Source organism: Sapajus apella, unplaced genomic scaffold, assembly GCF_009761245.1.
Source record: "Sapajus apella isolate SASKATOON/1434 unplaced genomic scaffold, GSC_monkey_1.0 scaffold59, whole genome shotgun sequence".
Taxonomy (NCBI): Eukaryota; Metazoa; Chordata; class Mammalia; order Primates; family Cebidae; genus Sapajus; species Sapajus apella.
The window spans coordinates 7,382,956-7,405,915 of record NW_022436999.1 but is presented as its reverse complement, the minus strand read 5'-3'; the positions used below and the strand labels follow the sequence as shown (position 1 = coordinate 7,405,915).

The 22,960-nt window shown below is 35.0% G+C and overlaps 1 protein-coding gene across 7 annotated transcripts in view; it reads left to right on the top strand.

The window, feature by feature from the left end:
- The window catches only part of FUT8 (fucosyltransferase 8), a 356,276-nt gene that overhangs the window by 284,316 nt on the left and 49,000 nt on the right, over positions 1 to 22,960 (top strand). For all 7 annotated transcript variants that reach the window (XM_032246077.1, XM_032246075.1, XM_032246076.1 and 4 more), the window contains one exon: positions 10,595 to 10,832. In XM_032246077.1, the coding sequence (XP_032101968.1) occupies positions 10,595 to 10,832 (238 nt within the window). The remainder of the gene's footprint in view (positions 1 to 10,594; positions 10,833 to 22,960) is intronic.

The window sequence follows — 22,960 nt, the reverse complement described above, 5'->3', positions numbered from 1 at the left end:
AAAAAAAGACCCGCATAGCCAAGACAATCTTAAGCAAAAAAAAAAAAAAAAAAAAAAAAAAAAACAAAGCTGGAGGCATCACGCTACCTGACTTCAAACTGTATTACAAGGCTACTGTAATCAAAACAGCATGGTACTGGTGTCAAAACAGCATGGTACTGGTACCAAAACAGAGATATAGACCAATGGAACAGAACAGAGGCCTCAGAAAGAATGCCACACAACTATAACCATCTGATCTTTGACAAATCTGACAAAAACAAGCAATGGGGAAAGGATTCCCTATTTAATAAATGGTGTTGGGAAAACTGGCTAGCCATATGCAGAAAGCTGAAACTGGATCCCTTCCTTACACCTTATACAAAAATTAACTCTAGATGGTTTAAAGATTTAAACATGAGGCCTAACACCATAAAAACTCTAGAAGAAATCCTAGGTAATACCATTCAAGACATAGGCATGGGCAAGGACTTCATGACTAAAACACGGAAAGCATTGGCAACAAAAGCCAAAATAGACAAATGGGATCTAATTAAACTTAAGAGCTTCTGCACAGCAAAAGAAACTATCATTAGAGTGAACTGGCAACAATGTTAAAAATTTTTGATGAGTAAAGAGAATAAAATGAGCTGGTTACAATACTGTTCATTGAGGTAGTTGAGAAAAGTGGTCTTCAGATATTTTTTTTTCCATTAAAAAAATAATAATATCTGGGATTCCAAAAAAATTCATGCTCAGCTAAAAGTGTATTTTTCATATATGGCTAGCTGCATGGAGAAATGAGATAAAGACTCTGTCTTGGAGAAGAGGTATCCAGATTTGACATCCGATCTAATTGTTCTTGATGGTTTGGTTTTAAAGTCAGTGAATAGACAAGTGCTGTAAGAACAAGTACTACCCAGGAGAATGGTCCTTTGCAGAATGGAAGAACCAGCAAAAACGGTGTCACTTAAACTCTGACTTTTATTTAAAACAAAACATTTGCAGCAGCTTTTGCACAGTTTTGAACAGTTTCAACCGTTGTTTCCCTTTTGCAACTGCTTCATCTTTTACGCTTGATCTTAGCCAAAAGGCCAAGAAGTGATAACTTCATCTTTTTAATCCTGTATCATAAGATAGGGCTAACCATTCATAGGCATGCTTTTTATTCCTTTTTCCCTTCTACCCTCTTCTACCTGTTTCCCTTTCTGTCCTCTTCTCTTGTCCTCCTTCCTTCCCTTCTATTTTCCTCCCAACTCTCCTTTTTTCTATCTTATTGCCTCCTCTCTTCTTTTCCCTTCTTCCCTTTTTAAAAAGAGCACCATATCATACTTGATGATACGTTTTGAGTAAAGAGAGCCTAATGAATCCTGTCAACTAAAATGAAGAAGGAGGATCTTTCTGACATTCAGTCTTAATTTTGTAAGCATGCTCTTATAACCTCAATAGTTAAATTGGTTCTGAGACCTGGGAATCAGGGTATAAACTTACAGAGAAAAGTTGAGGTGCTTGAGAAGATACATTTTCGGTGCATTTATATAGGACTGGCAGAAGCTGGCTCCTCATGCAATTTAACTTTCTTCTGTATCCTTGGAGGTAGCTTTATTTGCATTATATTCTTCAATGAGAATATGTGTCATTAATTATCTGCCTTTCCTTTGTGGCCCTTCTGATAGCAGAAAAATATTACCAAGGTTATTCAGGTGTGCGAGTCTCTTGAATCTAAGTTGAGGGTTTTCTAGAGACCACCTGGAACTCCCAGAGATAAAAGAATACTGTCTTGAAGACTCTCAGTGGAGGAAATGCCCCATATTTGTTTGTTGCTTTCTATTGGATTTATGGAATTCCCATCTTTTAAAAACAGCTTTAAGGCATTCAGTAGAGATTTACAGGTAAAGAAGCAAAAGTTTTTAAAATGTATTATTTTAAGTAAGCTAAATATGGTTTACTTACCAAGATAAGCTTTCCTCTTCTATGACTGTATAGTAACTATCTGCCTTTTCTATAGTCTTTCATTCGATAAACTCTGTATCTCGGTATCTTTCCTCCCTTAAGTTTCCACTCTTAGATTTTACAGAATACCCACAGGGAAATTGATTTCCTGAAGCACTTGGTAAACTACTTGGGCCTGAGTTACTGTGTTGTCCTTACTACTTGGAACAGATTGTTCTTTACTAGAGGGGTAGAAAGGACACCTTAGTTCAGTCTTAACTTTGCTATGGGAATATTCTTGTTTAATATGTTAAGAGACAATAATTTCCGGTCTTGGCTTTCAAAAGTGAGAATGCTTTTTAACTGCCTCTTTCATGGTTAGTAACTGTGCCCCAGAGTCTTCATTTTAATTACCACAGTGCAGTACTTCAGCTCTCTTATTTGCTTCATTATCTTTTCTCCTTGGTTTTGAAAATAATTTTAGAGAAATAAAATCAGATTTTTTCTAATATAATGAAATGTTTTCACCACACTATTAATGAATACTTTCTTTGTTATGAACACAAAGCTAGATATTGGAAATCTTTTTAAACAAACAAATTAAAAACTGTTAGTCTTCTGATTAGAGCAGACAAAGAACACGGTAAAATTTAACTCACCTGGCCTGACCCATTTTTTTTGGTTTTTACTGAGCTGTCTTCATTGGAAATAGGAGCTATCTTTGACTTTTCCAACAGAAGGTATTTCTTAGAGAAGAGCTGGAAGGATCTCCTGGGGTTCTCATTCTTAATTTTCAGTTTACAGAAATAGCCACTAGATGTTTTGAGCCTGCACTTCTTGCTCCATCTTGCATTGAAGACATCATGGTGAAGTAGATAAGGGCAGTAGACAGTAGATAAAGAGACCTGAATTATAAATTCTGGTTTGCCACTTGTTAATTTATTTTTGTGACTATGGACTTGACATCCCCTTTGTCTCTGTAGATGTAATTCAGTTGAACTAATGGTTATTTAGCATTTACTGTTTTCACAAGGGGGCTGGAGATATTATGTCCAGTTTATATTGACTTAATGTTTTCTTTGTTGTTAATTTAGCCTTTTTCTGCAATGTTTTTGGTCAGTTGTAACTCTGGGCAGGTGAGGGAAATTACATTGTGGCTAGAAAATTTGTATTCTGAAGTTGGTTTTATTGGTGTGTAGGAAAAATATTTGTAAATAGTCCTAACAAAAATATTTGTCAATAGTCCTAGTACAAAATCAGTACTATTTTGTAATATTGTGTAATCCACATTGCTACTAATTTACTAAGTGGAGACAGTGGAAACCCCTAAATCCTAGTAGTGGTGCCTAAGTAATAGAATAATGTCTTTGGTTTACTAGTTGATTGAAAATTTTTCTTTTTTAGCATAGTGGAAATTAACCTGGTGTCCTAATTGGAAATATGTCTAACAGTGACTATTTTTATATTTTAACCTAAATAAGAGACTAAAATATTTCAGCATTATGATGATGCCTTTACTGAATTAGTAATCATTTATTTCTAAGGACTACTGCTTTTCTTCAAATACCATTTTGGTTAGAGGCTTAGTAATTCAATTATCATTCCCAATTGTTGATTTATAGTATCATTGGATCATTCTTGGAAACTAATAGTATCAGATGAAATGCCTCAGATAGTGTAAAAGAAACTAATTGGGCCAGGAGTGGTATCTCACGCCTGTAATCCCAGCACTTTGGGAGCCCGAGGTGGGAGGATGGCGTAAGCTTACAAGTTTGAGATCAGCCTGGGCAACATGACAAAACCCCGTCTGTACAAAAAAATACAAAAATTAGTTGGGTGTGGTTGTGTGTGCCTATAGTCCCAGCTGCTCGGGGGTGCTGAGATAGGAGGGTGGCTTGAGCCCAGGAGGTAGAGGTTGTCGTGAACCATGATTGTGCCACTGCACTCCAGCCTGGGCAATAGAACTAGACCTTGTCTCAAAAATATAATAGTAATTGAAGAAAATGAAAAGGGAACTGAATTCAGAAGAATCTTGTTATATCTTAAATCCTTATTTTTTGGTTAGTATGTACTATGGTAACAGCTTTACTGATGAATTACCATCACAAAAATGTTACATAACATTGTTAGCATGTAAAGACCCATGAGTGGGCTACCTTGCAACACTAATACACAAAAAGAACACACACAAAAAAAACAAAACCGGATTTATTCAGTGTGAAATAATGTCCCTTGAGATTATGAGGATAAATAAGAAGTATGTTCAAATTAATTTTGAGCATACACCATCTCATTTATTTAGCCTTATGAGTAGCTCTGAGAAAGAAGGGTGAGTGAACAGGGAAGAGGTTGTGTAGGGAGGTAATTTTTGTGTCTGTTTTAAACTAACCAATTGAAGGCAGATCATACAGTTGAGTTCATAACAGAACCTTCATTAGAACAAAATCATATTTGTAACCTCTCTATCGAAGTTCTCTCATTAGAGAATGTTGTCTTAAGTAATTTTCACAAATTTACCTTGTATTTCTAAAACTCAAATTATCGTTATTGCAGGGAACTAGAATATATCTGCCTATTGGTGAGTCTAACTTTTAAGTAGACCACAAATACAAGAATCTCCTAAAACATAATTGATTATGTTTATAGTTTAAAGTAAAGCTTCTTTTAGTAATGAGACTCTTCTATATATCTTGCTCATGGATGTGACACATTTTCAAGTCTTTTGCAGACATCAACTGGATAGTATAAAACTAGGATCAGTGGTAACTGACAAGCGCTATTTGGTAAGAAGTTTGAAAATTATGAAACTGTGGCTGTATATCCCTTTTATAGAGTCCCATAAATCTCTTTATATTTGTTGCTATTCTGTAACAATGCTGGATAACAAAGGCTTAGCTCAGAATAGGGGTTTTCTATAAAGTTCCCTTTCATCAGAATAAATCTCTGTTCATTTCAGAGTTGTTGCTTTATTATTTTTTTAATCATCACAATTTACCTTAGAAATATCTACTTGTTTTTTCTAGATATGTACTCTGATAAACCTAATCTGGTGTTACGAACATAAATGCCTTTTCTATTCCTTAGTGTCTTCTGCCTTTTTCTAGAACTTTAATGAGCAAGTTATTTTGAATTTTCTAGAGTTTTAAGTATTATTTGGGCAAAAAAATTGGACTGTGGCTCTGAGCCATTTCAGTGTTTCACTTACTGTTTTCAGTACAGTCATTGATTTTCTCTTATTACCCTTCGAATCTTCGATTGATTACCTTATGTGTATATACCTTTCTCATTTCAGAATCAAGCATAATGGATTTTCCCCTTTCTTCGTGTCCCCTATGAGCTAAACAGAAAAGGATTAATATAGTCTATCTTTAGCTTGATTTGAGGTACACTAAGCATCATGATTTAAGCCACTTTTACAGATTGCCCTTTTAGGTCTCAGCTCTTGTGCTCAAAGCATTAGGTTCTAATCAAACTCTTAACACAGTGAATAAACTTTCTTACATGCAGATGAGAGTCTTCTTTTAAATAGAAAATCCGTAGTTTCCAAACTAAAGGTCAGATGTTTAAATTATTATGTTCCTTCACTCTTTTTTTCCTTAAAAAAAAAAAAAGACTAAGGTAAGAAGTAATAGTAGGGAAGACTGGGTGTGAGATATATGGGAATTCTCTGTAATGTCTTTGCAGTAACTCAGTACATCTAAAAACTGTTCTAAAAGAAAAGGTTTATTGAAGAAGATGTGTAGGACATTTTCTTTTTCATTCGTATGAATTTTAGTGATATTCAAGTGCTCTATTTCTCATGAAAATCTGAAAAATGTCTATGTTATTTGTCCATTCTTTTGATAAACTGAGTCAGTAATAAAGCTTTGGATCAGTTTGAAAATATTATTTATTCCCAAGATTCTTATTTAATATTGTACAGAAATTAAATGTCAAAGATCTCCCATTCCCACATGATACCACACTCCTCGGTTTCTCTCAGATCTGTTGTGGCTGTAGCAACAAGTGTGAAAATGCTTATTGCTTTAGGAGTCTGCCATGAGTTCATAGCTCAAAGAATCAGTACCTCTGCTACTTGATTTTGGAAGCAGTATTGACCAAATCTTGCTGAATTTTATCAGGATTCTCTGATTCATAAAGGCTCTTAACTCTTCCTAAAGTTCTTGATGGTACACATTCTGCTTTGTTCTAAAAAAAAAAAAAAAAAAAAAAGACCAGCTTGCTGTGATGTATTTGAATATGAAAGGGACCTATTCTGGAGGTAACTCGTATTTACCCTTCTCAGTTTTTCCTTTGGAATCATTTTATAGATTGCAGCTTTTGTTTCTAGGGCTCTCTGCTTGACAGGACAGATGATATCCCTGGAAAATAGTTTCAGATTTAGTGTTTGGTGATTGCATTATTTAAGGCTCATATAAATTGAGAACTGGTTTACATTGCCTCTCTCTATGTAGGATAAAAGATTCTGTTCTTAGAGTCACCCATCCTCTTTCTTGTAGACAAAACAGCTAGGAAAACTTCTCAGACTAATTTTGTTATGGGAAGAACTAAGATGCCTTAGGAATAATTTAGCAATCGCTTGTCCAAATTAAAGCAGCGTTGAACTTTAGAATGGAAAAAAAAGAAATTATCATGTTAGCTAAACATTCGCTATCTGGATCTCCCAATTAAAAAGTGGCATAATACTTCTAAAGTGAGCCAGTGTAGAGCATGTTCTACATTCGGTTGTGAAAATCGCTGATAGCTATCATCAAGTATGATTTTTAAAAAATGTTCCATGCCTGATATTTTGTAATTGTTGAATTCAGGTATCTGTTTACTTGGTGGCTTTAACTTCATAATGAAAAAGTATTTTGTTGTAATATATAAAATTGTGGAGATAGATGGAATTAATAGAGAAATTAAAGTTTTTCTTTTAAGATAATTTGAGTTTCATCATAGAAGATAAGCTCAGAATGCTGAAATGCTCCTGGAATAAATGAACCGTTTTACTTTTTTCCTAAAGATATCGATGTATGTAACTTTGAATTCAGAGATGATTGCATTTGCATATTCTGAATGATGAAGTGAAAGAAGTAAAAGACAGTAATAAAGAAGAGAAAGAAAGAACTTATACACTGCTGGTGGGAGTGTAAATTATTAGTTCAGCCATTGTAAAAAGCAGTGTGGAAATTACTTGAAGAATTAAATACAGAACTACCATTTGACCCAGCAATCCCGTTATTGGATATAAGGAATATAAATCATTCTACCATAAAGATACATGCACGCAGATGTTCACTGCAGCACTATTCACAGGAGCAAAGACATGGAATCAACCTAAATGCCCATCAATGGTAGACTGGATAAAGAAAATGTGGTACATATATGCCATGAAATACTATGCAACCATAAAAAAGAATGAGATTGTGTCCTTTGCAGGGACATGGATGGAGCTGGAGGCCATTAGGAAACTAACACAGAAACAGAAAACCAAATACCACATTTTGTCACTTATAAGTGGGAGCAAAATGATGAGAACACATGAACACGTAGAGGGGAACAACAGACACTGGGGGCCTATCAGAGGGTACAGAGTGGGAGGAGGGAGAGGATCAGGAAAAATAACTAATGAATACTAGACTTAACACCTGGGTGACAAAATAATCTGAAAAACAAACCCACAGATTTACCTGTATACAAGCCTACACATGTACCCTTGAACTTAAAATTTTTAAAAAAGGAAAAAGTAAAAGATTTTTTTTTAATGTAACTGCCCAATTTCACATTTGTTTAGAGATTTTTCTAAGTAACTTTCTTTTTTTTTTTTTTTTGAGACGGAGTTTCACTCATGTTACCCAGGCTGGAGTGCAATGGCGCGATCTCGGCTCACCGCAACCTCCGCCTCCTGGGTTCAGGCAATTCTCCTGCCTCAGCCTCCTGAGTAGCTAGGATTACAGGCACGCACCACCATGCCCAGCTAATTTTTTGTATTTTTAGTAGAGACGGGGTTTCACCATGTTGACCAGGATGGTCTCGATCTCTTGACCTCGTGATCCACCCACCTCAGCCTCCCAAAGTGCTGGGATTACAGGCTTGAGCCACCGTGCCCGGCAGTAACTTTCTTTTCACTGTAATCTCCTTAAATATGTACATACAGTTTTCATTGGATTCATTGAAATCCAATCCAGCAGGATTCTTTCCTAAATAAGAAACATGCTAGATCAGTCCTGGCTTATTTTACGATTTTTGGTACTTGTCACCTATAAAGAGAAGTTAAGGGGACATACCACCAACCCCACAGAAATACAAAAATACCATCGGAAACTAGTATGAACACCTTTGTGAACCCAAATTAGAAAACTTAAGAACAGATAAATTTCTGAAAACATGCAACCTCCCAAGACTGAACCAGGAAGAAATTCATACCCTGAACAGTTCAATAACAAGTTCTGAAATTGAGTCAGTAGCAAAAAGCCTGCCATCCAGAAAAGGCCCAGGACCAGACAGCCAAATTCTGCCACACATACAAGAAGACCATTCCTACTGAAACTGTTCCAAAAAAATTGAGGAGAGACTCCTCCCTAACTCATTCTGTGAGGGCAACATCCCTCTGATACCAAAACCTGCCAAAACACAAGAAAAAAAGAAAACATCAGGCCAATATCCTTGATGAACACAGATGCAAAAGTCCTCGACAGAATAATAGCAAGCCAAATCCGTCAGCATATCAAAAAGCTAAAAGGCATCCAAATAAGAAGGAAGTCAAACTACCTCTCTTTTTGGGCAAGATGATCCTACACCTTGAAAATCCCATAGTCCCTACCCGAAAGCTCCTAGATCTGACAAACAACTTCAGCAAAGTTTCATGCTACAAAATCAATGTACAAAAATCAGTAGCATTTCTATACATCAATTTCTATACATCAATAACGTCCAAGGTGAGAGCTCGATCAGGAATGCAATCCTAGTCACAATTGCCACAAAAAGAATAAAATATCTAAGAATACTGCTATCTAGGGAGGTGCAAAATCTCTACAAGGAGAATTATAAAACACTGCTGAAAGAAATCGGAGATGACACAAACAAATGGAAAAACACTCCAGGCTCATGGGTAGGAAAAATCAATATTGTTCAAATGGCCATACTGCCCAAAGCAATTTACAGATTCCGTGCTATTCCCTGATATCAAACTACCAATGACAGGAAAAAAAAAACTGATTTAACATTCATATGGAATCAGAAAAGAGCCTGAATAGCCAAAGCAATCCTAAGCAAAAAGAACAAAGGGGGAGACTTTGCATTACCCAAATTCAAACTATACAAGGCTACACTAACCATGGTATGGGCACCAAACACCATGGAACCAGTACCATGTACCACCATACCAAACAGCATGGTACTGGTACAAAACACATAGACCAGTGGTACAGAATGGGGAATCCAGAAATAAAGTCATACACCTACAACTTTCTAATCTCTGACAAAGCTGACAAAAAAACAAGCTGGGGGAAGGAGTCCCTAGTCAATAAATTGTGCTGGGATAACTGGCTAGCTATATGCGGGAGATTGAAACTGGACCTCTCCCTTTCCCTGTACATAAAAATTAAGTCAAGATGGGTAAAAGACTTAAATGTAAAACCTAAAACCATAAAAACCCTAGAAGAAAACCTAGGAAATACTATAGGACATAGGCTCTGAAAAAGATTGCATGATGAAGACGCCAAAAGCAGTTGCAACACAAACAAAAATTGGCAACTAGAATCTCATTAAAGAGCTACTGCACAGCGAAAGAAACTATCAACAGAGTAAATAGACAACCAACAGAATGGGAGAAAATATTTGCAAGCCATGAAAGGCCTAATATCCAGAAACTATAAGGAACTTAAACAAATAACAAGCAAAAAGCAACCTTATTAAAAAGGCAAAGGACATGAGAGACTCTTTTCAAAAGACGTATACACAGTCAACAAGTATGAAACATCACTAATCCTGAAAGAAATGCAAATCAAAACCACAGTGACATGCCATCAGAATAAGATAACAGTCAGAATGCTGTTATTAAAAAGTCAAAAAATAGCATGATGGTGAGGCTGCAGAGAAAAGGGAGCATTTATACATTGCCAGTGGAAATGTAAATTAGTTCAACCACTGGAAAGTAGTTCAGCAGTTTCTCAAAGAACTTAAAAGAGAGCTACTATTTGACCCAGCAATCCCATTATTGGGTATATAACCAAAGGAATATAAATCATTCTGCTATAAAGACACATGCACTCATATGTTCACCACAGCACTATTTACAATAGCAAAGACATGGAATCAACCTAGTTGCCCATCAGTGGTAGACTGGAAAAAGAAAATGTGGTACATATATATTATGGAATAGTATGTAGCCTTTAAAAAAATGAGAACATGTCCTTTGCAGCAGCATATAAGTGGGAGGTAAACATTGAGTACATATGGATGCAAATAAGAGAGTAATAGACACCAGGGCCTACTTGAGGGTGAAAGGTGGGAGGAGGGTGAAGATCAAAAAACTACACATCAGTTACTATGCTTATTACTTGGGGTGTATACTAAACCCCCATGGCACACAATTTATAAAACAAACCTGCACATGTACCACTGAGACTAATAGCTAAAAGAAAGAGAGAGGTTGACCTCTCTATATAGCTTAGCTTTACTTTCTCTTTCTCCCTGACAGAATCCCAAGGACTGCAGCAAAGCCAAGAAGCTGGTGTGTAATATCAACAAAGGTTGTGGCTATGGCTGTCAACTCCATCATGTGGTCTACTGCTTCATGATTGCATATGGCACCCAGCGAACACTCATCTTAGAATCTCAGAATTGGCGTTATGCTACTGGTGGATGGGAGACTGTGTTTAGGCCTGTAAGTGAGACATGCACAGACAGATCTGGCATCTCCACCGGACACTGGTCAGGTAAGGAACCTGTGCAGCATGTGAGATCTCTGGGATGATTCACTTCATTACCAAATCATTAGATTTCTAGGTAGACCTTCATGGAACATACTTGTCTTTTCCTCTGGATCTGTGAATACTACACATTTTCCAGATAAAATCTAGAACAGTATCTTATTTTTAAAGTATTTATTAGGTAATTCATTTCTGATGCTTGGTTTTATGTGAATTTAGCAAAATCACTGAGTTTTTTTCAGGGAGCATAATTTAATCTTTTAATAATAATGCTATGTCTTTCACTCTGTAGGATGCTTTCACGTTATTGAACTCATTTTAATATGAAATAATCATCATATAAAGTAATTCAGTGATTCTCAAACTGGATAAATAATCATTAGGATGCATGAGAATCACCTGGAAGACTTCATAAAACACCATTTTCTGATAAGGAAGGTCTGGGATGCAGCCTGAGAGTTTTAATTTATGACAAAAGTTTTAGGTGTAGGGACCATAATGCTTTGAGAACCACAGAGGTGGACCTTGCTGGTAACTTCATCTTCATTTTGCAGTCGAGGACAATGAAGCCTAATTTGTTTATGTGTTTTTAATTGTATTCAGGGAACATTTAATGAATAGTAATGTGACTAAGGTACTATATTAGGTATTACAAGCAGATAGAAAGATCAGTAAGAAATTTCCTTCCTTGACAAGGAAGTGGTGATGGAGTAAAATACAGAAAAGAGTTTCTTATTGCTAGCCTAGTGCTTTTCTTTGTACAATCATGATCTTTAAATAAGAACTAAAGTTGGGCTACCTTGTTAAAATTGTGACTTGTTTTGTAATCTCGGACAAGTTACTTAAGCTAGGTCTTAGTTTCCTTATCAGTAAAATGAAGAGTAATAACTTACTTTATTGAATTGTTGGTAGATTAAATGAAGTAATATATGTGATGCACTTAGTATCTGATATATGAACTCATATCTAGTAATCTTTAGCTACTATGAATAGCCTTTATTCATTAAACAAATGTATAATGAGTGCCTACAGTGTGGTAGATACTGAATTAAGTGATCAGGATAAATGCTAAGCAAGACAGACAGTACACATTCTGTACATTCACATCTTGTGGGAAGTCCAACATTTTTAAAAACCTGAGGCATTTCAGTTAGTATCATTTATCATGGGGCTAAACATCTTTTTTCTACAAGCTACAATACTAGATATGAAATAGGAAGCTATGACATCAGCAAAGTAACTTTGGTTCCTTCATTTCTTTTGCCTCCTTTGAAAAAAAAATATAGGTAGTATCTGACTCTTTGCAGAAGTGTCATGAAATTTAATTGAGTACTTTCAATAAAATACTTTGAATTGCTCTGCAAAAGGTCCTATATAGATTAAATGTATTATCTTGTGATTTTTGTCTTCTATAGGGTGATACAGAGCCATGTTTTATATATCAACATATTTTTTCATTTTTAACTCACTTCAAATTTTAAGGTGAACCTCTTTATCTAGAACCTAGTTAAGCTTTAGTTTTAAGGTTATATCTTCTGCTGATCTGGTCTGTACTTTTCATAACTAGTGCCAAAAGATTAGTTATAAAGGTTAGGAAGATATTAAATTTGTCATTCAGAAAAAGTAACTCTACGAGCCCCACTACAACTAACTTTTTTTATTTCATGGACTTAGTTCAATTTAAACTTCTTTGATTGTGGAAATATATAGCCAGGGCCAAACTATGTTTCTCTGGTTCTGGGGGGAGACAACTTTTTGGGTGGTAGTCAGAAAAGTGAAAAGTTACCAGATTTATCAGGTTTAATATATAGTTTAGTCCTGCCTGTGTGCTACAAGTGGTTATTTGTTTTGTTTGATATTTAATCCTTACTTGTATGTTTTGAGGTCCGTAGTGGCAACCACAGGGTATGAAAATATAAAATGGCTTGAATTTCAAACATTCAGAATTTCTTAATGTTACAACTTAAGAGAATGTAGAAATCATCCTTTCTTTATTCATCTGGAATCAATGGGTTAGTAAAAGCTAAATGGTTTATCCAGGGTCATACAACTTATAAATGCCAGAACTCTGGTTAGCACATTCACTTCTGCATACCCCCAATCTAAGTCCTTATCAATAAACTCATGCCGACCACCTTACCTAGCAAAATGATGATTAGAGGCATAGAAACTGCCTGGAATATCTAGGAATTAAATAATTTTAATAATTTGGATACCAATCTTATATCTGAGAAGAGATTTCTTTTAAACTTAGAATATTTTTTGTTTTTATGAAGAGGATGGCCGCCATCAATTTCTGTTAGCTTATTTACATTATATATGTACCCTTTAAAGAAACTGTTGAACATATTTCCAAGAATTAGAGGAACTTAGTGAATTCTAATAAAATTCTTGACAGTAGTCCTTCAGTTAGTCATAAATCAACTATATCTGTTGTCATTGAGTTGTGCAAAGAATCTTGGGTTATTTCCTTTGTCACCATTACTGTGAAATTATTATTGTTCATACACACTTGACATGATGTCCTTGCAGATGGAATTTAGTAATTCTTGTTCAAGTGTGTCCACCAGTGCAGGAATTAGTATGTACATAGATCATTTCATAGCTACATCATACCGTATTATAGATTGATGTCTGTTTTTCTTCTGCATTATTTTATGTTTGTATATGAAGAAACTATATCCTTTGTAGCAAGTGAAATGGTTAAGTGAAGAAAAATACTAAAGATGATGCTTCCAGTAAAAAGTAATCAAAATGTTTCCCATCACCTGTACATGCCATGTCTATTCCTAATAGTTTACGTGTCCTAAGGTTGATGATGAAATGATCAATTTACTTTTTTACACCACAAGATGTTTCCTAAACCTGAACTAACTACACAACGTAGACCCGATTCTTCCACATGGATTCCTTGTGATAATTCAATGAATAGATGATCTAGTGATAGAGAATGCATTTTGTTGGAAAATTTTAAGAAACAGCATTCTATGAGTCGTTTTAGCTGTCTCTTGACAGAGACTTCATGTGGCATCAAGGCCTACATCTTCTAGGTTATTTATACAGTGCCAAGCATTTGACCAGAGCACATTAAATGTAATACAAGAGATAAAAACCTATCTCCCCCATGTCCCCATCCCAATTTCAAAACATTACCCTTCAGCAACGGTGGGGGACTTAGTTACTGAGTTAAGATTTTGTTTTTGAAAAAATAGTCTATTGCTAAGAATGAATCTTTTTAGCAATTTATTCTTCCCTTTTTAGAAAAGGTTCTGGAAGAATGAGTTCAGAGATAAAAAGAGGTGTGATTTAGGAAAAAGCAATACATAATTAGCATTAACGTCCCTGTGGAGGGCAAATCATTTCATTGGAAAAGTTTCTGGAAAATCCCCTAAAGTCTATTTGGAGCCTATCTAAGATTGTTAGACCTAGAGATAGAATCCAGGTGTTCTTAATTTCCTGTGGGATGTCTGGGCCACATAGCCTTGATAACCATTCAGAAATTATCAGTGTTTTTATAAATACTGATATACCTATCAGGATATATGTATTTCACAAAGATTTGGTATAAATTAAATTATTACAAATTGAGTCGTGTCTTAAACATTCTAGTGGAGCTAGATTACAAAGTAAATAACCTTTTTTCTAACATGAGCTAGTAGTCTCCTGATTCACTCCCCACCCTTTCTTTTTTCTTCCTTCCCTCCTTCCCTTCCTTTCTTCCTTTTTTAAGTGTTTGAGTTTTTCTGTTTTCCTTAGACATGTATGTGAGTCTTTGAGTCTCAGTCACCTTCAACTCAAACATCAAAGCATAGAAAAAGAAGATTGCAATCTTTTAGTTGCATTTTGATAACAGAGTCTTATTTGCTTAAAACATGTTAAGCAAATCACATTAGAGTGATTCTACAAACAAGATAATTATTGAAATTTTGAAGAAAGTCAAGAATGCATCCTATCCCTTTTGTTTAGTTTTATATGCAAGAGCTCTGGATATGATGTGAATCTATAATTTCTTTATCTTCCTTCCTCAGGTTTATATAAATTGTAGGCTAATTTCATAGAATAGGAAATAATAAAATCCATGATCTTTAGTGGAATTATACATATTCCTTTCCCTCCAAAAGGATGTTGTTTAGTAAGAAAGTTCTATAGTGGTTTATACCTTAGGTTCCAGTGGAAATAAAGACTGTGTGTGTGTGTATTTAAGTCATAGACTTTCTTCGTCATGCATTTTTGTTGCCTTTAGCAGAAGGTCAAAAGCAAATTACAGAATCATAGACATTCTTAGATGGTACTTTGGTATCAGGCTTCCTTCCTTTCTTTTGCTTCCCAAAATACAAGGATCAAAAATATTCTTAGCAATTATTGAAAAGAAATAGAGTTGAGTCCTCCACCTTTTCCTGAAGAGGTCCTCCCTTTGATTCAATTTAAGTTTAGCCTGCTATTATAAGTAGCCATTAAACTTAATGCAGGTTATATTCCCTAGAAGCAAAAAATTGCTACTAGTGATAATGTAAGTCATACTGATTTTCCCAAAACATACATTACAATTAGAGTTATCATTCTTGTTCAGATTTTGATGTCTAACTTTGCTTTTGAAAAATACAACTTTCAACAAATACTGCATTAGGTATACGTAATGGGCACGTTTTTATTTGTAATGTTTCTCTAATAATAAAGTTTCTTTTAAAAAATAAATGGATCTCTATCATAAACAGGAAGTGCACTAATCATTCAGTAAAAATTTGAATGTTTCTAAATGCCATGGAGAATGTAAAGATGACCCTTCAGGATCTTGTTATTTAGTATCATGAGAACCATACCTCTGTAAACGTAAAAAAGGTAGTGTCATAAGAGAGGTATAAAGTCGTGTGGGCCACCAGAGTATAGAAAAATTGTTTCTGGCTACAAGAATTAGAGACTTCACTAGATGCATGAGCTGGGCTCTTAAAGAATGAAGAAGAACATCATCTACCAGGACAGATCAGTGTCATTGATTTGGAGTCAGAAGTTATTAGCTGTGTGACTTTGGGTAGTGTCCCTTAACCTCCCTGTTCTGTGTACCTTACAGAGTTGTTATGAGCGTTCAGTGTGATAATATATTTGACAGTGCTTTATATATTCTAAATCACCGTATGTTATTATTATTACCACTTTAGTTTTACGGGAAGAAAGCAAAATAGCAATAATAGCATAATTGGGTTATAGAATTTTAGCAGGCCTTCTTTTAACTTTAACGGTCGACATTAATGAAACTCCGAGCTACTTGATAGCTTTTTGTCTATGAGTCCTCCCAAGGAGAGCCAGCTTTGGGTCCCCAGCTTCCCCAGCCCACATGAGAATCATTCTCCACTTCTGTAGGGTTTTATTTAGGTTGCCCAGTAAAATCTCAGTATCCAAACTGATTAGGCATCAAAAATATGCTCCTATCAAGGAGCTGACCAGTTTCTCTTCGTTTCTGGCACAGGGTTTCCTTCTTAGGTAGAGCCATCACTGACCCCAATCAGAGAACCTCCCTCACAGAACAGTCTTCAGTTAGTCTTCTTAAGCTCTCCAAGTTGAGAGGACAATGGCTGGGAGTAGAGGGTGTACTAGGAATAAACCATTTAGTCTTAGAGCTCTAATGTGTATATAATACTAAGAGAAACAAAAATAGGCCCCTTTGAAGGCACTACTCAGTGGGAGCTAATGCTTAGGAATCTGAACTTACCCCAGGTGATAATTTCTAAGTAACTTTTACCTAAAAGTAGAGAGGGGATTTTCCTGTTTTTTCTAAACGCTAAACAGACCAGTCTTTTTTTCCTAAACACTAGCAATGGAATTGTGCAAATTCTAAGAATCTGAATATTAGCAATACGTAAAAGTGAGGGCCTTTGACTGAGAAAACATCCCTATGGTACCTGTCTGTTGAATAGAAGGAGGTACATAATGCCTGACCAGCAGAGATTATGTAAGCAACCAAAAACATAGTATTGAAGCACTGTAGCATGGTCCTGTCCTCTCTAGGTTTTGAGTATTGTATATTATATTTGAAGCTATTATTCTGGGAGAATATAGTATATCTAGGTCTGGCTAGGAATAAACTAGAACACTTCAGTGGGATTTTAGGCATGGTGAAAAAAGCAGTTGATAAAAGAGTAAATCGCCAGTATTTTTCTTTTTTTGCTGCCACTGCCCATCTTGCTGTGTTCACTGAAATCAAGTGTAGGAGTTGGAGAGTAGGTTAAATAGCTGCTTCTGCTGCTACTTCTGGCAAATCTTGCTCCATATAATTTAGAATTAATAATACGACATTGGCAAAAAATAGGCATTATACCGTATGTTCCTCTTTTCTAGATTAGATCCAGTACCAACTATGGGGCCACCCAAATTGAGATATTAGAATCTATACAGCAATCTGTCTGCATTCTTTGGAAATATAATACCTAGATTGAATTCAGAATATGATATTTACATTTTATAAGTTATGTGATGTCTCTATTTCAGAGGGAAGATTAATATTTTATGGCCTGTCATAAATGACCATCTTAGAGGCACCCATTTGTTTTATGTATGCATTAATAATGGAAATTGAGTTCATTCAACGATTGTAATTTTTGCACATCTGTATCATGATTTATATATTGCCTCATTGGTGAACATGTAAATTATTTTAAGTTTTTGCCATTATAAAGAGTGACATAGTGAGTATTTTTATGCATATCTCTTTGCGTATATATATTAGTTTCCCTAGGGCAGTGCTTACAAACTTTTTCACGTTATACTATATGTAAAAATTATTTTTACTGCCCATATTATCACCTGGGTGATGGTGGCAAAGCTACAGAGGTCTCTGACAATGTGTTACATATAAAATCTAATGCTCTAAAAAGGGTTTGGCAAACTATGGTCCTCAGACTAAATTTAGCCCCCTACCTACTTTTGTAAATAAGGTTTTATTAGAATACATTCATGCCCATTTGTTAATGTGTTGTCTGTGTCTGCTTTTACACTACAGTGGCAGAATTGAATGGTTGCAGCAGAAACTATATGGCCCACTGTATTAATCAGGGTTCTCCAGACAAACTGAACCATTAGGATATATAGTGAGATAGAGTCTGAAAGATTTATTATAAGGTCAGTACCTTATAATTAGTTCACACAGTTATCAAGTCTGATGGTCCGCCATCTACAAGCTGGAGACCCAGGAAAGCCAGTAGTATATTATTGTTAAAAGCCCAGAGAGCTAGAGGGCTGATGGTGTAGGTTCCAGTTTGAGTCTGAAGGCCTGAGAATCAGGATTGCCAGTGGCAGAAGATAGATGACCTAAAGATATTCTCTTACATTTTCTTCCAGAATCTTTATAGTTTTAGCTTTTGCACTTATGTTTATAATTCCTCTAGTACTCATTTTTATGTGTCACTTAAGGGTTGAGGTCATTGTTTTCCATGTTTTTATTCAGTCGTTCCAGCCTTATCTGTTGAAAACTTCTCCTATTTGAATTGCCTTAGTGCCTTTGTCTAAAATCAATCAGTAATATATGGATCTATTTCTTTATACTTTAAATTTTTATCAGCCATCAAATATTTCACAGCATGTTGATTAGAAAGCTTTACATACGTCTAGAAGTGGTATTGCTAGGTCATAGGAAAGTATACGTTTCTTTAAGTTGCCTACATATGCCTAATCCCTCTATGGACAAATTATTTCAAAATCTTTTCTGCTTTCAGAATCCCCCTCCTTTTAATCTGTCTTCTACACTGCCGTCAGAATGATATTTTCAAAACCAAATATGACTTTCTCTCCTTTCCTAAAGCCTTCTGTGGCTGCTTAGTGTATAGAAACTTCTTGCTTAGAATATAGGAAATGCCCTTTCACATAAACACCTTACTTTTCAAAATGTGCCCTGCACTCCATAATTCACCAGTCCACCTACAAATTTATTCCTTGAAAGTTTTGTCTGCTTTTACTGCTATACTGGGAACATGTAATTCCTTCTCTCTAGAGAATATCTTTCCTCCACTTCATCTCATGAAATCCTATTTATCTTTTAGTATCATTCCCTTTGTGATATTTTCCTCCAACTGACCCCATGTTTTCACTGTATTTAAAGTTTATTTTCATGTTTCTTTGACTATATTGTGAGTTGTTTAAGAAGCTTGTCCTATTTATTTTTGTCTCCTCATTGCCTAATAATACTGGCCAATACTCATTACTCAGTTTTTTTTTTAATTAAATTGCCTATGATAAGCAGAATGGTCCTGGAAAATTTTTAATTTCCCTCTGAATCTATCAAATAAAATATAGCCTTATCAAATAAAATATAAACCTCTGAATCTATGTGATTCAGAGGTTTCTGGTGAAGAGCAAATGAAGTAATAGGCATGGAAATGTTTGAAGAATGTTTTTAAAATATGATGGCCTTGTTGTTTATAACAAAATTTCACTAGAATTAATCCTCTTGGTTTCTTATAATCTTATTATGGTAGACCTTTACCTTCATATATTTGCATTGATTAAAATTATTCTAATATTAAAGACTTTAAAGATTTTTATTTCTAATGTTTTCATTAAAACTGAAAATAACTAAGTTAAAAAATACTTTTGCATTTAAAACTGTAGATTCAATAAGGCATTTTCTTATATAAAATCTGAGTTGTATGTGTACATGAGTGTCTTTTTGGATATCTTTGATTCAATAAACATTGAGTACTGCTCAGTTCAGGCACTGTGATCATGATAATATTACAGTGATAGCTAATATTTAGTGTACCATACTGTATTACTGTGATAAGAACATTACATATATTATCTCATTTAATATTCACTATACCTTATTATCCACATTTTATATAGGTAAGTAACTTGCCAGAGGGAGTACAGCCACTAAGATACAGAAAACCCAGTCTTACTTCAAAACCTGACCTTTAAATATTGTGCTCAGGGGTCAGCAAACTATAACACCCACAGCCTTGTAAGGCCTGCTATATTTTTAACAAGTTGTTTTAAAAAGAAGATGTAACAGAGACATAATGTGGCCTGCAAAGCATAAAATATTTACTATCTGGCCCTTTTAGAAAGTGTTTGTCAATCCCAAGATGGTTAAAGACAGTCCCTGTAACTCCAGAAGCTCTCAGTCCAGATAGGAAATAAACACAAACATTTCTAAATTCTGCCTCATAAGGCAAAATGTGGTTAGTGATGTTAATATAAAAATTTAAACAAGAATCCAAAGATGGTCAGGGACGGTGGCTCATGCTTGTAATCCCAACACTTTGGGAGGTTGAGGCAGGATTACTGCTTCAGACTAGGAGTTTGAGAGCAGCCCATCAACATAGTGAGACCTGTTTTTTTTTTTTTTTTTTTTTAATTGTTTTTAAATAGCTGAGCATGGTGGCACACATGCCTGTAGTCCCAGGTACTTGGAAAGCTGAGGTAGAAGGATTGCTTGTGCCTAGGAATTCAAAGCTACAGTGAACTAGGATCATGCCATTGCACTCTAGCCTGGGCAACAGAGTAAGACTGTGTCTCAGGGAAAAAAAAAAAAAAAAAAGAACCCCAAGGAATTGGAGGTTGTAATCATTCTAGCCAGAAAACTTAGAAGAAAAAACATAAAAGAAATGGCATTTGAACTGCTTTTGAAATAGTTGTAAAGTGACCAGAAATCTTAGGTATAGAATTCTTCACACCTGCACTACTTGATAGGGGATGATAAAAATACTTCCTCATGACATACCAAGATATCAAAACTCCTGGACATTGTTTTTCCTTCTGCCTCTTATTTGCTGAATTATGTAGAAGAGTGCATCAAACCATCTGCTTCTCAGTTTAGCCGTTAGTCAATTGTGAATAAAAAATTGGTTCTGATAGTTATCTTGTATTTTTCAAGTGAATCAAAAAAAATCTGATAGAGGGTACTTCTGTGCAGGTATTTTTTAAGCTGTAAAAACATGAAAATGGTAGTGCTTTAGTTAAATAAACCTTGCATTTTGTATTCAGTCTTAACTGTCATTGGATTGACAAAACAAAACCAATATTTACATTTACAGTAATTGCAATTTTTGCAATAGGTTTTTTATTTATAGGAAGTTAGCATTTAATTTTATAATACATTTGCATTAATTTGGGAGAAAAAAATGAAACCATGCTTTTGAAGAATATTTGCAAAAGTAGTCAAGTTCATATAGAATTGCTTGTTAGGAAACTTTTTAATTGAATTGAGGATATGACACAAGATTGGCATTGCTATTACTCAACCCTTGGTGTAAACAGTGCCAAAGATATAATGAATACTACCATGAAAGATTTGTATTTTGTAGTTAAACATACAGAAAAATACTAAACTACATTGGGAGATGCATTTTCTGCCGATATAATTTAGAATGTGACAGTGAAATAATCAAATATTTGGATATTGAGGAATTTTATTCTCATAGAGAAAAAAAAGGGGCCATGTGCAGTGGCTCATGCCTAAAATCCCAGCACTTTGGGAGGCCGAGGTGGGCAGATCACGAGGTTAGGAGATCGAGACCATCCTGGCCAACATGGTGAAACCCCATCTCTACAAAAACACAAAAATTATCTGGGTATGGTGGTGCGTGCCTGTAATCCCAGCTACTCAGGATGCTGAGGCATGAAAATCACTTGAACCTAGGAGGCGGAGATTGCAGTGAGCCAAGATTGCACAACTACACTCCAACCTGGCAACATAGCAAGACTCCGTCTTAAAAAAGAGAGAGAGAAAAAAAGGATAAATTTTGTGGAACACCAAAAATAAATGCAGAGGAGACATAAAGATTCCCTGATTTTAGAATTTGTGCAGAATAGCATCCATTGTATGAGTAATGCATGTTATATCTATATTCATGACAGTTTTTAAAAATCTGATAATAGCTTCAAACTATTTTTTTCTGAATATAATTAATATTTAATATATAATTGTACTACATTAATGTGTATGTGGGCAAATCACTGTTCCCTGTTCTATTGTGGATATATAATTTTAATTAAATATTTCTCATTTAAATAAATGAAATCTCTTTGAACATTTTTCTGAGCCTGAAAAGAATATATGTTAATGATAAGTATCAATTTTGGTTTCTGTGTTATAGGTTGGTGCAAATATTTTGGTTGGCATTGATTTTATATTAAAATATATATTTGGTGGCATTTTCAGTTGTTTGATAAAAAGACTTTTATTATAATATACCCTTAAATATTCATCAGTACATATTCCTATTTTAGTAACGGAATAATCTATCTGAGTGAAAACAGGAGTAACCACAGATGCATAAAATAATATATCTGTAAATTAATGCATTTGCCGTCTTAAAGACTGCCTTGCAATTCTGTTTCATGGAAATGAATTACCAGTAGGTCTTTAGAATATGCTAAGATGATTAAAGAAAAGTGAAGAAAAGAATCCTGAAAAGGTTTGAATGTAGTCTTTGAGTTGTAGCTAAAAAATAGTCTGAACCCTCTATCTATTCATGTCATTCTTTAAAAATAATGGAAATAAATGGTTCCAAAAGCTGTATTTTGAAGATATTATCTGTTGTCAAGGGCAAACTAGCATTTTAAAGCTATTGCTTTGATATGGTTTAGCTTTGTGTCCCCACCCAAACCTCATCTTAAATTATAACCCGCAGGTGTTAAGGGAAGAACCTGAGGGGAGGTGTTTGAATCACAGGGGCTGTTTACCCCATGCTGTTCTTGTGATTGTGAGTTCTCACAAGCTTTGTAAGCATCTGGCATTTCCTCTGCTCTCACTTCTCTTACCTGCCACCATGTAAGACATGCCTATTTTGCCTTCCGTCATGATTGTAAGTTTCCTGAGGCTTTCCGAGCCATGTGAAACTGTGAGTCAATTAAATGTCTTTTCTTTGTAAATTACCTAGTCTCATATGTCTTCATAGCAGTGTGAAAATGGGCTAATACATGCCTTTTTGGTAAAACAGTACATTATTATCCAGTTTCATGTTTAATTAGTTTAATTTAAATTAATCAAATGCCTTTTTGTATTAGGGGCCACAGGTAACAAAAACAGAAAAAGACTGTTGAATTTGTGAATTTTCAAAGGCCATCACTCTGTCTCCTTTCTTGCCTCCTCTCTATATTTGGGCTAGTGACTACCAGAAAGAAATAAAAAGGTAAAAAGC